The following is a 17886-nucleotide window of genomic DNA, read 5'->3' as shown; positions in this document are numbered from 1 at the left end:
CGCAGAGTCTTCCAACAGATTATGAAGTTATAATTGTGAATTTCCACAAGTATATGATAATTTACGCAGGAAAAACTCTTATATTACTTTCACAAATTGGCAACGTGGACAGATACCAATTTTCTTATCTTGAACATCCATTATCTGCTCTCTATCTGTATTTGTAGCAGCTGTGGAGATCACAAACACACAACCTTGATTCTGTTTGTTATGCACAGAGCGGTTCCTACGTGTGTTAAACATAACGAGAGGGAAACCGTTGAAAAGGAACGAGAAGACTGTTTTGTTTTGTTAAATGTATTTAATAAATTTATGGAAATTCATCGTTAACGGCATTTCGCAGCGAGTAAATTTTTGTTGTCAATTCTCACTATAATGCAGGTCTACTGAATTTTTGTTGCAGAAATGCCACAGTGGTAAACTGTCTAGACTCAAAGTGTATGCATTCTGTTGTATCCCTTCAGTCCAATCTCCCATTACCATGTATACCTCGTACACACATTGCAGTCATGCGTTCTTTTAGTTTCCTTGTCTTTGTTACCCAGTATAGTAGTATTACCCATCCTGCCTTTGCTAAACCATTTCTAGACTGTTTTTTGCAAAGAGAATAGCAATCAGCTGTGGAGACAAGACCATGGGGCTTTAAGAACAATACATTGATCCAGGTCTCTTGTACAGAATATTGTTGGTAGTGCCAACATAATGGAAGTGGCAGGACATCCATTCCATTTATCACACTTAGGAAAATGTTTCAAAGAATTTTTTTAATTCTGCACAACTTATTATTCTTGTAGTATTTCTGCATACACTGCTTTTATTTTATAATTTGTGACAATCCTTTACACTGTCTTGTGGCTGCTGTTGTTTCTCTAAAGTCTGTCTCAAAAGTAAATCAGCATATCCAGTGTTCTTGGAAACAGAGATACATTGTAATCTTTCGTGCCTTGAATGACTAGTAATGAACAAAGTTTTCAGTTGGTTTGCCAGAAACTTTGAGAGAATTGTGTAAAACAATTACACTTTATTTCTAAATCATGTGAGCTACATATTTCCTTTAAATCACAGCCTTGGGGTTGTAATATAATCCCAGGTAATAACCTTACTGATAATTATAATCTGTTGACAGTTCCCGTTTCCTAATTAAACTTGATATGCCTCTTTCATTCCCTACTATTTGTGAATGTCTTGTTCTTTGTGACTACATCCAGTGTTCCTCCCTTCGCCCTAGATTACGAACACTGAAGATGAAAAGGATTCCAAAAGGTCAGTGTAAGTAATGGGGGAGATTTAAAAGTAATGTTTGTCCTGTGTTTCTAATTTTTTACCATCAGTATTTCTTTTTATCTTTCTCTTCTTTTTGCCTGTGTTATATGGCTTTCCTTTTATCCTGCACTTCCCACATCAAGACTGAAGATCTGATCAAGCTGGGAAACAGACGAGGGCTGAGAAGAACTGAGATTGGTGACGAGAGAGCTCAACTATGTGGAAATTGTTCTTGTCATTAAGGCCAAATATATGTCAGTTGTTCACCTTGCCATGTGGTGATAACGGAACAAACTAATGGTATCAAATGACTCCAAACATGTTGGAGCCGCACAGCTCGCCGTTCACTGGGCATCAGATTGGTTTGATATTTCAGGCTGCTTCCGCCTGGAATTAGCATCGTGATTGGCTGTCTCAAGGTCACCATACTGTCTCCTCGATGCGATGGCTCACTGTTGTGATATCGCTGGTTGTGCTGGCGTGTTGTGTCATAGCCCTGTCGCTATGGATGAGGAGCAATTAATAAGTGGAATTTTCCAAAAGAATGGGACCAGCATCGCAAATCGCATCATAATATACGTTTTAGATATATGTTGTGCTATCACAAGTTAGTGTACACTTTTTGGATTCTAGGTTCTGTTAGGTTTAGGATGTAATTAAACATCGACTGAGACATTATTAAATATTCGTAAATATTCATAAAATCTGTCTGGGTATATTTTATGTTGTTACAATTTATAGAACTCTTCTTGTTCTGTTCGGTTTGGTTCTCTTTGACTGGCTGTATGCTGTATTTTCTTCTCGTAGTGGAAAGTAACCACCATTTTCCCCGCATTACATGTAAATATATCACTGTCAGAGTCTGTGCATCTCAATATTATGTTAGTACAGTCCCCTGTAGTGTTCACTGAAAATTACTACTCGTTGCATTAATCGGCGGGAAGTGAGGCGATGAGGTGCGAGACGTATGGCGAGATGAACGATTCCAACATATTTTTTGCCTAATGTGTTTTTTCGTTTGTCCGTGTCTCTCTCTCTCCCCTTACTGAACAGTCATTTTGCTCATCCTTTTGTGTGTTCCTTTTCATATTCCTGTCTTTTTATGTATGAAACGTGATAGCATTGATCTTATTGTAATCTGCCCTCCAACAGGTTGCAATACCTTACACAAGATAAAAATAAAATTCCAGTGTAAGGTTTAGTGTGGCCACCTGGACACACCTGATAACAAATTTGTGAGTGTGCGATTATTTTTGAGACAAACTGTAGACAAGGCAGTACTGATAAGTTTACTTTCCAGATTTGAATTTTCCTTTTAAGGAGAAGGACTTTTAACACAAATGTGAGAATTGTGGACTGACTTAGTGTTTATGTACAATAACCTTGCTGGTTCGAGGTTAGTGTTATATTGGATTTAAAATGTGACACAGAATTAAGTATATTTTTCACTTTGATGTATATTGTTTTGTGTATCTGTGTATGAGCACCTACTCTATTGCAGAGCAGTTATGAACTTGTACTTTGCTGTATTTATAATTTCTCTATTTATGTAATGCTGGTAAAAAGTACATAAGATATTTTAACTGTATCTTTTTAAAATATTGAGTACAGTTGTGAAATAAATATGGAAGGAAAATACAGCTTGAAAATTTGCAAAATGTTGTCTTTTCATTTCAGAATGTTATTTATACTTATACCTTTCAATATGAACAGGGCTAAACCAGCACCTGTTTGGGTTCCCTGTGGGAAGAGAAATACCAGGCCCCCTATCACATTTCCTAATGTTCAGTACCGTAGTAGTAAGACACGCACCAGTGTTAAAGTACTAAGTAATTCCAATGGATGTGCAGGTGATATTCATTCTTTATTTATTTACCATAAACCTTTATAATATTTATGGAAGGCCAGGAAATAAGACAGGCCCCCTGCATGTAGTGCCCCCCTGACCTAAACGAAAACAGTAATACACACCATTTACAGGTAAAATAACATGGTATAATGAGTTTATATTTCTCATTTACACAACCTTTCAATCCCTGGTTTGTTCCTCCACATATTAACATAGATTTTCTCACCGCATGTGCTTCCCAACATAACATTTAACTACCATATAATCCCGAACACGTGCACTTTTTTCCCCAAAAGATTGGTTCTAAATCTTGGGTGCGGGTCGTATTCAAGCCGTTCATTCTCGTAAATATTTACTACGTTTATATGGAGTATTGAAATAGAATTAAATACGGTTACCGTACTCAATATACCATATGTAAACAGGCATTCAGGTCTTATTGTGTTTTTGTTGCGTTCTAGAAAACAAGGTAGATTTTTTCAATATAGTTACAGTGGCATGTGAACGCGAAATGTAAGGTAATGAAATACGGTAAATCAAAGAATATGGGTAAATATGTGGTAAATATGAAAGCCGCTGCTGCGGATGCTCGATCGTCATTTGTTTCACAAGTGTTGCTGGCATGCTGGGTGCACGAATAGCTGATCTTGCAGGATATCGTACTTTGCGAGAGTCGAGACTGTTTGTTACGGAAGTCTACCTCGCTCACATTCGAGTTCCGTATCTGTCTGGATAGTAAGCGATGGATTCAAAATGGCATCTGCGGTCATTTACTGTGCGTGAGAAACTTGGTTCTAAGCGAAGCTAAAATATACGGAAATCGTGCCGTGGGCAGAAAGTGTGATATTGATGAATCGTGTATTCATGATTGGCGGAAGAAGGAAAAACTTCTAAAAAGTAACGGCGATTGCAGAGCATTCCGCGGGTGGAGTGCACTGTTTATGCGAATAGAAGAACGACTCCACAAATTTGTGATAGAAAAGTGTGAGTTAGGATGTGGTGTTTCTAGTGAAATGTGTCAATTAAAAGCACTAGAGATCTCAAAAGTACTCGAAACACAGGGTTTTACTGCAAGCCACGGATGGATCTGAAACTTTTATCGGAGAAAGGGATTGTGCATTCAGAGTCGTAAGTCTATTTCACAACGTCCCCCTGGGGCATATGAAGAAAAATTAACGGCCTTTCAGCGTTATATTATTCATTTGAGGAAGCAAAATTTTTATTTGCTGTTGCAAATTGGGAATGCTGACCAGACACCTGTCTATTTTTGAAATGCATTTGGAAAATACAGTGTGATACGAAGGGTTTTAAAAGTGTATCCTCGCCATAAGGCGTATCTGTGTCGGTGCGACGTAAAGTAACTAGCAAAAAAAAAAAAAAAAAAAAGTGTAACCATCAAAACAGGTGGTAACGAAAAGAAACGACGCACGGTAATGTTGGTGCGTATTAGCGGATGGAACCATATTCCCTCCATATGCGATTCTGAAAGGGAAAAAGCTTCTGAAAGGAAACTTGCCGCCCGGTGTTATTGTTAGAACACACGAGTCCGGCTGGATGGACAGTGTAGTTGACTACTGGGTGAAGTGCATTTGATAACGTCGCCCGGGAGCTTTGTTTCAAAAACGAAACATACTTGTGTTGGACAGTTACTGAGGACATACATCTGATGCCATAAAAGATATGAGAAAAGGAAAAACTTATCTTGCGATAATTCCTGGAGGAGTCGCTTCTATTCTACAGCCGTTTGATGTGTGCATGAAACGGCCTTTCAGAACTGCAATGAAACAGTTGTACACCGAATGGATGTCTGATGGTGATCACGCGTTAACACCAACCGGACGAGTGAAGAAGCCTGAAGTGGGACTAATATACAGCTGGATCAAGAACACATGGGTACGCATTCCCAACGATCTAGTGTCAGAAAGCTTTAAGAAATGTGGAATTTCAAATTCAGTGGGTGGTAGTGAGGACTACTATTTGTGGAAAGATGCCAGCGACGAAAGTTCCCATGGTAAAACTTCAGGTGACGATGGTGAATTGTGAATGATCTGAGTATTGGACGAATTTTATTTGCGATTTTTATGATGATTTTATTAATTGTAAGCTGTTTGAATTTATATTTGTGGTAAATTTGAAGAAAATTAAATTATGTAAGTTTTTTCCCCCTGTATTTTGCCCTCTCAAATTTGGGGTGCGGGTCTTATTCGGTGGTGGGTGATATTCGGGATAATGCGGTATATTTACATTTTTACATTTATTGTTGGCAGGTGAGGTCATTCCAAAGACACACTGAACGAGCAAAGAAACCTAGTTTGTATGACTCAGTTCGCGCAAGAGGTGGGGTATAAGACACACTGCTTTGTTCCTGCGGATGGAGCTGTAGGATAAGGAGAGTCGAGGGAATGGTGAAAGGTGAATGGCCCCCGAGAGGGACTTGTGTGAGAAGGTGACATCGCTTTGTTTACACAAGGAGACGATTTACAGGAGGGAAGGCAGGCAGCTGTTCTTTTTAATTTAGTTTGTTTACTGCGACGTTGGATTCCTTCTAGTTTGTGAAGAATAGCTGTAGTGGTAGGGTACCAGGCAGGTAGACCATAGGTTGACATACAGTAGGTGTCTCTAGGGTCAGGTGAGCCATCCATATAGCATTTGACTTGCAGCCACGGAGGCTTCTGTCCATAAAACAGAGCACCCTGGCAGCTTTGCATTTCCCTTCCTCTCTTTGTGTGTTCCAATTTAGTTGGTCAGAAACGGTTATTTCTAGCAAATCCATGGTTTTAACTTTCTCAATATGTTCATTATTGTTGTATATACATTCTATTTGGTTCCGAGACCTGCTTCAATCGATCAATATTCTAAAGGCTAATGCCTTGTCGATGCAACCACTCTTTTCTTTCATTGGCTGTTCGTTTCAGTTTCATGTAATTGTCACAACCTAACCTCTTCTTGATGTTTCCAAATACTTCATCCTAGGTCTTTGTCTCCCTTTCTTTCCCAGCACTTTCCCTTCAAGTATGTTAGTGATGAAAGTATTGTGTCTACTGGGAGCTCAGAATTTTTGTACCCAAGCGTCAAGAATCCATGAATCGGAATCTTGCGATCGTCGATGTGGCGCGCACTAACTCACGTTAATATTAATTCTGTAAAAATGCGTTACTTATAGCTTAAGACCAAAATAAAATGAAATTTAACTCTTAATTGGTCATGCGCTGTCTCTAGAGTGGGTACAAAATATACATTTCTTTCTAAAAAAAACTTCAGAAACATTTAAAAATTTAAAAAATCAACATACATGAATACAATCAATAGAAATATCTAAACACATTTCGACTTTGTATTCATGCATGCTTGTATGCACGTGCATGTTTTCTCGACTTAAGACTTTGCCTACATTCCATGTTTGGATCCTATATTCACGTATCATATTTTTTCTTACTACCTCTCTGGTGGTTATGATCGTTAAGGCATCAGGTCTTATGGACCGGCTGTGGTTAGACGATTAGTCCCATCAGTGGACAAAATGTTACTGTCAGTAACTTGGCGGGCAGGGTATGGGAGGGGGGTTGTATCACTCGACTGCATGCTACTGCCTGGATTCAGTTCCAGACCAGTCTGCAGTGTTCATAGAAAACGAGTGAATATGACAGTCATACTCGTCTGTTACATTGTCATAGTCAGAAGCGCACACTTTACAGTATGTTGTATGCGCCTTGTATTCATCTTCCTATTCTGTTGCCAGGTACAGAAACTGAATCTTCTAGGTGTGGCTTCATCTGACGATTTTTGCCTGTCAGGAATCCTGGCAAACTGCTGGACTTGCGCTTTCAGTTGCCGAGAGAGGCTTTCGACTGAAGCTCTAGAATTTGAACGTTATACAGAAGGAATCTTGCAGACTGAGAGATCTGATATTTATGTCAAGATGTTAGTGAGGAAACATAAAAACTTTTAACAAAACAATCGCATGCAGTAATTGCGATAACAGAAAATTTGGTAGCCGTAACTAGTTTCACATGGAAGTTGTGACAGTGTCGGTGCAGTACTGCAATTGTGACCAAAGACATTCTGTAATTTAAAGTAACCACCCCGAGCAAAGGGAAAGGTACATTACATGGCGGTCATCTCCTTTGCCTGCGAAGCTCATGAGAAGGAAAATATAAAAGACCGCGTGTGTTTAATCAAGGTTTGTCAGCCATTCTTGTTTCAGTGGAGTTTGTAAATAGCAATTGACGTTATTCTAAGTTATTTCCACTTTTCATCAATTTGCAAGGGCGGATCAAATATAAATGGGAATTATAGCATCAAGAAAAAAATACACATAGAGAGATTACTTTTCTACATAGTGTCCTGCCTTCGATACACATTATCTCCATCGGATTGGGAAGTTTTTGATGCTGACTTGATAGGAAAAAAAGGGGGGGGGGGGCGTGTGTGGAGCCAGTTGTGCACGAAGTCTACACTTCCAACATCATCGAACCACTGTTTTCCTAGATCTTGTTTCAGTGGTCAAACAAATGGTAGTCGCAGGGCGATAAATCTGGACTGTGCTGAGGGTGTCCAGTGAATTTCTTCCAGTTTTCCCACATTAAAGCAGCAGTATGCAGCCTTGCATTGTCGTGGGGAAGAATGACTTTGGGTTGTCAGTGTCGCTTGTTGCAATTCGCAGCTTTTGCTTCATCCAAAAGGCGACAGTAAAAAGCTGCATTAAATTGTCCTTTGTTCGTGAAAAAAATCCACCAGTAAAACTCCCGCAGCGTTCCAGAAAAAGGTTGCAAGCACCTTTCCAGCAGATGGGCGTGCTTTGGCCTTGACCGGACCTGCTTCATCTCTTCTCCGCCACTCCTTGCTTGCTTGCTTGTTGCTTGCTTTGATTCTGGGGTATAATGATGCACCCAAGTTTCATTACAAGTCACAATACGACACAAGAAATCCTCTCCTTCTTCCTCATAGTGACACAGGAGTCTCTGACAAACTTCCTGGCATAAGTTTTTTGTTCTTGGTTGAAAAGACGAGGAACCCACCTGGCAGACAATTTTCTGAAATGGTTTGAACACTTCCGTAATTTATTGCTATGGCTAAAACATCTTGCAAAATTCACCGATCTTCACCAATAATGTCACGAATGGCACCAATGTTGTCTGCAGTGATGCTTGTCCACGGTTTCCTTTTATGAGGTTCATTTTTCACAGCTTCTCTTCCTGCCACAAATTTTTTAGCTCACTCATACACTTGAATCTGCTTCCCAAACTGTGCACAGAGCAGTCTCAACATTTCAGAAGGTTTGGTGATGATGCATTGCGCAACAGACGTGTGCACCTGTTGCTTACTCATGACATACTGAAGCAGTCTGGCTCTCCACTGTCGTTCGCATGTGCAAATCGCTTCTCCTACATCCCCCACCAACATCCTGGCAAAGCCCTGCCTCAGAATTCTTCCTAAGAGCAACTGTACATTCAAATTCCCGTTTACATTTTATCCGCTTTCGTATATTAGGGTTACATAATTTTTTAGCTGACCTGTGTTCACCACTGTAAATTTATTTGGTTTCTGTATTTTTAGAAAAAAAGGGAGAGATGGGTTCTGTCAGCAGCTGCTGAACTGTTGTGTTTATCACTGCAGAATTTTTACATGTTTTAGCATAATACAAGAATTACCGTATTTGTTCATGTAATGTACGCATCCCAAACTTTCCCTTGAAATTCTGGAGAAAAATAAAATTGCTGCTTATTGGAAAAAAATTCATTTTCAACTGGTAATATTTAACATCTTAAAATTGGGTGGATTGCAGTATGCAGTAGGACTTAAAATGGAGACTAACCACTGCAGACTTGGTTGTGCTGACAAGTGTATGGAGTATTTACTGGCAGTGATGAGAAATGGACAGAGTACCCATGAAAGTTTAAATTCACCATTTCAAAGCAACAGTACGTGAAAAGTGTAATTTTTTCATTACAGATATTTCCTCACATAGATTATGTTCCCTAGATTTCTTATAAAAATTGGAAGAAAAGAAGGTATCTTATCCTTTCCCCTTATCTAGCTCCTCTAACCTTCCACCATTCCTCTCCCTTCATTTTGTAGCAGTCAGTTTCCTTCCTGATTCCTCTTCATTGAATTGTCTTTTTTCTTTCGTTCCACCCTCTCTGGGGTACGTTAAATCAATCATTTCTTAGTGCCCACTATTTCTTCATCCTTTCTCATCTTCGTTTCCTCTCGTCCTCAGAGATAATTTTTTTGTCTAGTTTAACTGTTTAACTGTTCAGTCTAATAGTAAATTTTCTGCAATGTTTAATTCCACCAGGTCTTTTTCAGTTTCTTTAAACCAGTTGAGTTTTGTTTTGTGGTTACAGAAGTCGACAGTTTGTTTGGTTAATCTACTAGAGCTAAGTCTGACCATAAAATTCATCCTTTTTAGCATACGTAGTATCTCAAGGTTTTTCAGTTTTCTTGTAGTGTGTTTCATTCCTGATGTATATTATAATTTTATCCTGAAATTTTGGACCTATGATCTTTCTTAAAATTTGTCCTTTCTTTTAGCTAGAGTTTATTTTTATACACAACTGGCCTTTAAAATTCATGTTTAGTATTACTGCTGTGTATAGTGCTTGTGATTTAATCACTGTTTTATAATGTTTAATATTGGACCTCTCGTGAAAGGGATTCTTGTTGTATGTATCTTTTGTTAGTTGGAAGGCCAGTTCAAGTTTTTCAATAGTTTGTTCTTGTACTTCTACACAGGTTAATATGGTATATTGAATTAGAGCTGTTGGCGATATTTGTTTCAAATTTTAAACATTTTTCTAACATCATAGGTGAACATTTTTATGTACCTCTTTGTCAGATCCTACGTGAGGTGAAGAATTGAACCTTCTCATACCCATTCTCAATACCCATGTTTACCTTCCTTGGCAAAGCGATCATATTTCTTATGTTTGTTCTTAAACACTCCAAAAATAAGAACATTTTTAAGGATAACACAATTATTTCTCTCATCTAATCATCTTCAAAGTGCTATCTGTTGTCAAGTAACTTTAGTAAATCATTAGAAGATGGGTACAGAATGGGAATACGTAATAGCATCAACTCCGTGATCGGTCAGTGTTGGAAGAGGGACCACGTTCAGTCTCCACATGAATCCCATTCTACATCCATTCCTTTTCAACCCTGACAAGCTGGTTTCTTCAGGAGGGCGGATATCAACGCTCCTGTGGAGAGACCGTCTCGGCACATCTTCAGTCTTGATGTGGAAGTGTAGGGATGAGAAGAGAGTTGGTGTTGTTCCTGGGGAGGAAAGTCCTTAATTTACAAAAATATTCTCTATGGAAAGGCCAGTCTCCACTGATTAACATGTTAACTGGTGACAAGTTTACTGTTAAATACTGTTTCATGTATCCACACTTATAAACATGACTTCCTTTGTTTATACACAGCTGGTTCATCATATCAGTTTTTATTAATACATTCAGGTGGTGTCTTGCATTTTCAAAGAAGAATAAAGGACACAGGTGAAGATTTGGCCTTTGTTATTGCCACTGTTGCTTCTTACAGCATTTTGAGGACGATGATGTTTGTTTAAAGGGACCTAACATTGAGGTCATCAGCCCTTCTTGAGAAGGAAGGAGAGAAGAATGTGGGTGCAACAATATCTGAATAGAAGGTACAATGTGCATGAAATTCTGAATGAGCTTAAAGTAGACAACAGGTTTGGTTTTAAAAACTTCCTCAGAATGTCTGAGCATGATTTTAATGTAGTTTACCCATACAAACTTTGCTGAAGCCATGCCGACAGCACACGAACAATCCCACTGGAAACATGCCAACGTGTTAAATATGTTAACTTCGACCTATCAAGTTAACATGTTAAGTCAACTATGAACCAAATGTTCATATACATGTAATTTTTAACATGTTGTTAAATATTAATGAGTGGAGAACTAGCTTAACAGATATAGTTAAATGAAAATGCTCATTTGGCTCATTTTCAGGAAAAATTAAGTCATGAGCATGAGAGCATAAAAAGTGTCTTCAAACTTACGAAAATAAATTATTATGACTGTCAAATTTTCCATTATTATTATTGATAGTATTGGTGTTATGTCATGAACTAACACGTTCAACACTCACATCACCTCACCCCAAACTGTTATTGCTTGTCTCAATATCTAAAACAACTTCTGGGTTATTCCATAAGTCATAAACCTATATTTTTGAATTGATTTAAAGTTACTGAGATCTCTTTTCTCTGGGTTCGGTTTCAGGTTTGAGGGTCTGCGTGGGTTTTACAAGGGGCTGAGTGCTAACCTGACCCGTGTAACTCCCGCTACAATGATCACGTTCCTAGTTTATGAGAAGGTGTCACACTTTTTGCTGACCTTCAGGTCCTCGCCAGAGTTCACCAATTGATGACGGAATGACCCAGAAGTCAACCAATAATGTGTGCGAGTAAGATTACCATAGCTAGTATAATCATCTGTGATATGTATGGAATTCGAGTATTGTAAACACACACTTTGAAAAGACGATGTATGACAGGTCTTTTTGTAAATATCTTTCTCACTTTGTTGTTGTTGTTATCGAAGCATTATGCAGACTTCATTTGCTAAGAATTTTGTAAAGTCTTTATTTTTTTAGGGCTCTAGATATCCGACAAAACAGAGCACTGCATTCTCAGAGGAAGCAACATCTTTTGTACATACTTTAGTAGCACAAATTTTGGTCTTTTTGGTGCTGATCTCTTGCTTGAATTTGGTTTCTTCTTAAAACTTGCTTTGAAATCAATGCATTGTGATATTTTCATGAAGTAATTGCGAGTTTATTCCATACCAAAATTAAGTCTGAAATTTGTGTGATTTTTAGCCTCATTTTATCCATTCTTTTGTTATATATCTTGTATCTTGTGGATCTAATATCATTTATCTTTAACATCTCAGGCAGTAATTTAATTGGCCTAGCTCCTACACTCTAGGTCATATAGGCGAGCCGAGAGACTTTGTAGAATTCATGAAATAGTGCATAATTCAGAAACTACACAAAGTTAATGATTGAAAATTTTCACGGTGTCTTACCAACAGTATCTTGAATGTCCCGGGTGTGAATGTTGGATAGCTGTACACGATTCTCAAAAATCGTACAATTTTATTTGTGACTTTGCAGCTTTCAGAGGGATACACTGTTTTAGGCCTAACAGACCTTTTGATGGTCAGATTCATCAGTTTTGGTGTTTTGTGATGCATGGTAGCAGACTAATTTTGTATTTATTAATTGGAGAATTGTTTTGAATTTTCAATAATTTTGAAGGGTTTGTCAGCTGTTCTGTTGTTAATGAATTGCGGGGGTATGTTCTTCGGTGATATTTATAAACTCATTAAAGAAGAGTTAAAATACATGAAAAACACTAGCAAAATCCTTGTGTAGTCCCGATTGTTTAGGAAGAAATAATTTTCTGCTCGTCTTACGCAGTATACAACTCGTGTCGTCATGACCGAACATTACTATAAGCAGATGTTTCACTGACATGTTCCACAATTTTTCTTTTTCTTCAGGAGGAAAAAAATTCTTCTTGAACATAACTTGCATCACTTTTTGCACAATCAGACCACTACCAAAACTACTTACACTACTTTGTTCCTCTCTTAACGAAGCTCTTAAAATTTCAAAACCTGAAACTCTATAGGAAGGCATTACCATTTTTCACAGAACTGGCATACTGGTGCTTCCTCTTTCAACTGCAAGAAGTGTAAGTTCTTAGCACACGTGGCTGTATGAGTTGGTAGTTTCTATTTTGTTTCAACAGAGTGCATAAGGCAGATTATTCCTCGCTTCATTGATGCATAAAGCGACAAGCTTATGAAATATTCGTTGTCAGGAAGATCAAGGCTTCTAGAACTCAGTGGTACACAGAGTTTCCAAGCTTGCTTCACAGAGGTACTGAACCGTTCCCATCCACAGATATAAATATGCCAGGCTCAGCTGGTACAGCTCCGCGGTTTGTTCCGTCAAGAATGGGCGTAAAACTAGCCCTTTGCAGCCCAATTTTTTGTCGCATGTTATGACAGTCTGGTCCAAATTAATTTTGCACATTTTTACCTAGTCAGATTAAACTCAGATCTTTTATTAGTAACTATAACCATAATATTATTATGATTATTATATCACATAAACATGAGCCTAGTGAATTACTTACAGGTTTACATAAAAAAGTCATCAGTGCAGGAGTGAAAAATAACATAAAAAACTGAAGTGGAGTGATGCAGCTAGGAGGAACCTGCGGTCCGCTAGTTTCCTGACCCGATGAATAAGTCTAGGAGGCTCGCTATCATGAAATGTTACATACCAGTAAACACTATTATCGTTTGCATTCCCATTTGTATGTGCGAAAGTATTTTCAGCATCACTGTTACTCGAATGATCAACACCGATCTGAGAAGCGTCGTCATTGCCGTGTGCCGTATCCCCTCCTCTACCCCGGCCCATTACCTTCCTGCATCTTCTTGCTTTTGTAGCAGATTTTGGAACTTCCTCTTCTGAATTTTCAGAAACAGCATATGATGGTCCGGGATCATTGCATGCTTTTTTACGCACAGGCCCTGTCGCTGAAATTTCACTTGCAATGCTTGAGTTCACTACACCTTCATCTTCACTTGACAGTTCTCTAAACTCTTTGTCTAATTCTCAAATAAATAATTATCTTCATTGCTGTCTAAATAAATGTGCATACGTATTTCTCTTTCATTCATATTTGCCGCTTTTATTTCACAAATTCAACTGTGACAATTTTTATTCACAGATAAACACGCCTAGTACAACACGTGTGCATACTACTCAATGTAAACAAAAACACAGCTGACAGGCTGCGGGTAACCATGACGATACACAGCTACATATATCTCGTATTATTTCCATGGATATAAAAGAACGGGTTCCTTTGTGCACAAAAATTTGCTCTAGAAACATCAGGGGTATCGATCGACCTCAATCAGGTCAAAGTACTTCAATAAATAACTTCTTAAATAGAACGAAACAAAACGTCGAGGTGACATAGACGTTGGACCAGTTACAATAAACCATGATGTTGAGGTCATCTTGACGTTGGACCGGAAAAGGCTAAAGCTAACTTCCTAGGAAGTAAATACCAGTGGTATATATGAATGGGAAACAGTTGCATTTGTTGTGAATAATAGGCAAATAAGGGGTAAAATAGATTTACTTAAACACAGGATTAAATATTCATACTACCTGAAATCAAATGAAAACGTACGATTATAAAAATTACGTGAACCGTCGTTCATATAACACCGTGTGCCATGCACATCAGAAATAATTACAAGTTAACATAAACAAGAGTTGTTGGTCCGGATGCCGATCATATGAAATAAATAAATAATAAAGGCATAATTAAATCTTGGCCGAATCTACATCGTTGATTAGAACAACGCCACCAAATGAATATGCCACACGTGTAGAGGAAACTACCACACATATGGAGTTATAACTCCTGTATTTCTCAGACGCAATTCACACCAGTACGGTGCATATTAATATAGTTTGAATAACGCTTCACTGTTCATAACATTAGTATCACAGTTATATAGAAATAGCGTCAGTGTAGTACTTAGATAAGAGAATGGCAATCACGATTGACGTGGAAACGGCCTTCTGAACAACGAATAACTGGCAACTGACCACGCTTCCCCGAGCCACTGCTGGGTATATAGATTCAGTGGCGTCATTCAAAAGAGGGGTTTCCCCAGTCGACTATGGCTCGAGGTCTCAACCGCTTTCCCCAAACAAAGCACTCGACCGTTGGAACATAGTCACTTCATATTTAGGTTGAAGTTATCCGAATTATGAACAGATATGGCTCTCTAAATTCAACTGCTACTCATACATATCAAAACCGTGGAGCACAGGTTATATATCAGACTTCTTCCATATTAAACTAGTAAGTCAGCACTGCGATGAAGTTGGCAATCCAGAAAAATTGTCTTGGGACTCACCATGACCTTTGGCCGTGCCTTCACAGCTCGCGATTGGCTTACTTCATACTCGCCGCACGTTAGGCGATGCCGTGACACTCCCTGCAGGCTCGTTCAAACTTTCAAATAATAGGCCAATTCAAACCTAGCTACGCGCGGTCCAGAGAAAAAGTCGTTGACTAACTGCCTCTCAAACAAAGTCTTTCAAATTTAACGATGCCACAGTGTTGTGCAATATCGAAATAAATGTACTTGGGACAATGTGATATGTCTCGGTACCTTGTGGTACACGCACGTATTTAGCGCACTGCTTCCATGGCTATTAAGTGCAGATCTATTATAGGTATGTATAACCAGTCTGAGAGTTTAACTAAATTAGAATAGATTCTCATTTTTAACAGTTATCTGCCTTCATATGACAGCTTTAGAGGCTAATTAAAGGAGTCTTTTCAACACTGTCTCCCAACCTTTCGTGTTTCAAGGAAATCTGGAAATATTTAGCCATACTTTTGGAAGTACTGGTTACCTGACACATTTTAACCAAGGGCCAAAAATAAGATTGTGTTTTATAGTAGGAGAGGCAAATTGAATTTTGTATATTTTCAATATAATTTTAGGTCAATTTTTATATAATATCTTCATAGAAAAGTTCTTTCCTGTGTTTTTTATTTTACAACTTACAAAATATTTTAACAAAGGCAGGTTTTTCTTCATATTTATACGAACACACTTCAGACCTGTTGTTATTGGTAACCAGTTTTTGAAATCATAATTCTGTTAACACTGACAGTTCAGTTTGTCTCTTGGAGCACAATTTTATTTATGACTGCAGCTTTGGTCAGCAAAAAAGTTGTTCCTTGACACAGACTTCTTCATAGTTTGGTTTTTAATGTTTGCCAGGCATACAAATTCTTGTTAAGACAAGATAAGGAGAATTGGAGAAATATATTTAATGCTGTTTGCAAGATTGCAGGGTTCTCTTTTCTCACAGATGGCTGCAAACCTGTGTCTTGATGATTGGCAGAGTTTGTGTGCTATACAACAGTTGAGTTTTATGACTGTTCTTAAAATATCATAAACAGTTTTGTGAAACCCTTAACATTGCATCATGAATCCCTGGTTGGGAATCTGCCTTCAGGTTAAAATTTACCTTACATTTGTTTAGCTATACATTAAGAGATTTATAGATTTTGTTAGAAATTTTAAGTGATTTCTCTTTATTATATCTTTAAGTAATACAGTGTCTTTGGTTGTTTCTGAAATGTAAGGAAAGTGAGTATAGCTTTGTACCAACATTTTTTTCAGGCTAAAGAAAGGCTGCTAGCCAAAACTATGTAATCTTGTGTACAACATTTGAAAGATCTTGAATGCAGTATTCTTCTTTTATAATGCATTTCTTTTCAGTCCATACAGTATTCTCCAAATCGTGTTAATAATTTAAAATTGTTTTCAAGAAATGGTACTTATGAGGTTTATACAAGTTGTAAAGGTAATAACTTAATTGAAGGAATTTGTTGATGAAGAGTGGCTTAAATGTTATTGTTACTTAAAGTATCAATGCTTTAATATTTTTGAAGTTGTTAACTTCTAGATGTGAGGTACTGAATGCTTCAGATACATAACTTAGTCCATTAATCTGAGTCAGCTAAAGTAGCATGTGCTTTAGGCAAGTAGATTTTCAGTCCAAACTCCTAGTGTATTGGCAACGGCCATTTTTACTTGTGCTTGGGATAGTCTGCTCCAAAAGCGAACGCTACAGATTCATATTAGAAGCAAGCGAGTCTTTCTATGTCTCACTAGATGAGGTTATAAGCATTGTGGAGTGGGGAGGTGTTCGTTGTTGTTACGATGGAGCAGGGTTTGTGTGGTACTAACAAGTTGCTGGATAAGGCGTTAGTTTATAGGTAAAGTCAAAAAACTTATTTTTTGTTTGTTGGGTTACGTATTTGTCATTATTTGATACCAGGGATGTTATTGTGGGAGGGATTAGAGCAGTAAGTGTCACATCCTTCATGCCGTTGATGCAAGAAGGAAGGGTCCATGGCCTTAATTAAGGTACAGCCCCAGCATTTGCCTGGTGTGAAAATGGGAAACCACAGAAAACCATCTTCAGGGCTGCCGATAGTGGGATTCGAACCTACTATCTCCCGGATGCAAGCTCACAGCCGCGCGCCTCTACGCGCACGGCCAACTTGCCCGGTACTTTAAAAATTAAAATGGTATTGCTAAGTAAATAAATTGCACTGTTTATTTCAGTTTTAGATCACTCCATTACTCAAGGTTTTCTCCTTTAAGAGGAGATTGTCGTGCTGCTCAGGTAAAGCAGAGAAGTTGCCAAGACATCAGGAGTTTGGACTGAAAATCTACTTCTGAAGCACTTGTTACTCTAGGCCACCCAACTTACCGAGCAGTAGGAATCTGAAGCATGCTGCATATCACTATAGGTAACATTTTACTAGTGGTATGTTTCAAGATTACTACACCCCAGTTCACAGCAAGTTGGAAATTATGCTCCCGTCTAGTACACCTGCAGTTAGCTATTGAACTGTTCATGTTGTATTGCTGTAAAAAAAAAAAAAAAGTAAATTTCTATTGGTTATTTAATTGTGGTGTTAATTATTCCACCATCCTGTACCTTCCTTTTCATTTTCCTTTAATATTTGCTTCGGTAGATTAGATTGCATTTGTTGACGAGATGGTAGAGACCGATGAAGAAAAATGAAACAAATGCAGAAGGTAATCTGAACATTACGGCCTACTGAAGAGGATTTTCTATAAAGATATTCAGTTGATTTTCATGAG

General features: G+C 38.1%; 2 protein-coding genes across 2 annotated transcripts in view; one reads left to right on the top strand and one right to left on the bottom strand.

Annotated features, from left to right (window-relative positions):
- Positions 1–17688, top strand: part of LOC136882118 (solute carrier family 25 member 32) — an 89227-nt gene extending 71539 nt beyond the window's left edge. Inside the window, exon 6 of the mRNA XM_067154644.2 lies at positions 11368–17688. Within this exon, the coding sequence (XP_067010745.2) occupies positions 11368–11512 (145 nt within the window). The 3' untranslated portion in view covers positions 11513–17688. The remainder of the gene's footprint in view (positions 1–11367) is intronic.
- Positions 1–17886, bottom strand: part of LOC136882117 (U2 snRNP-associated SURP motif-containing protein) — a 238506-nt gene that overhangs the window by 204540 nt on the left and 16080 nt on the right. The gene's annotated exons all lie outside the window — the stretch shown is intronic.

The sequence above is a fragment of the Anabrus simplex genome, chromosome 10 (assembly GCF_040414725.1).
Source record: "Anabrus simplex isolate iqAnaSimp1 chromosome 10, ASM4041472v1, whole genome shotgun sequence".
NCBI lineage: Eukaryota > Metazoa > Arthropoda > Insecta > Orthoptera > Tettigoniidae > Anabrus > Anabrus simplex.
Note: the sequence above shows the minus strand (reverse complement) of the source record. Positions and strands in the feature narration are given on the sequence as shown.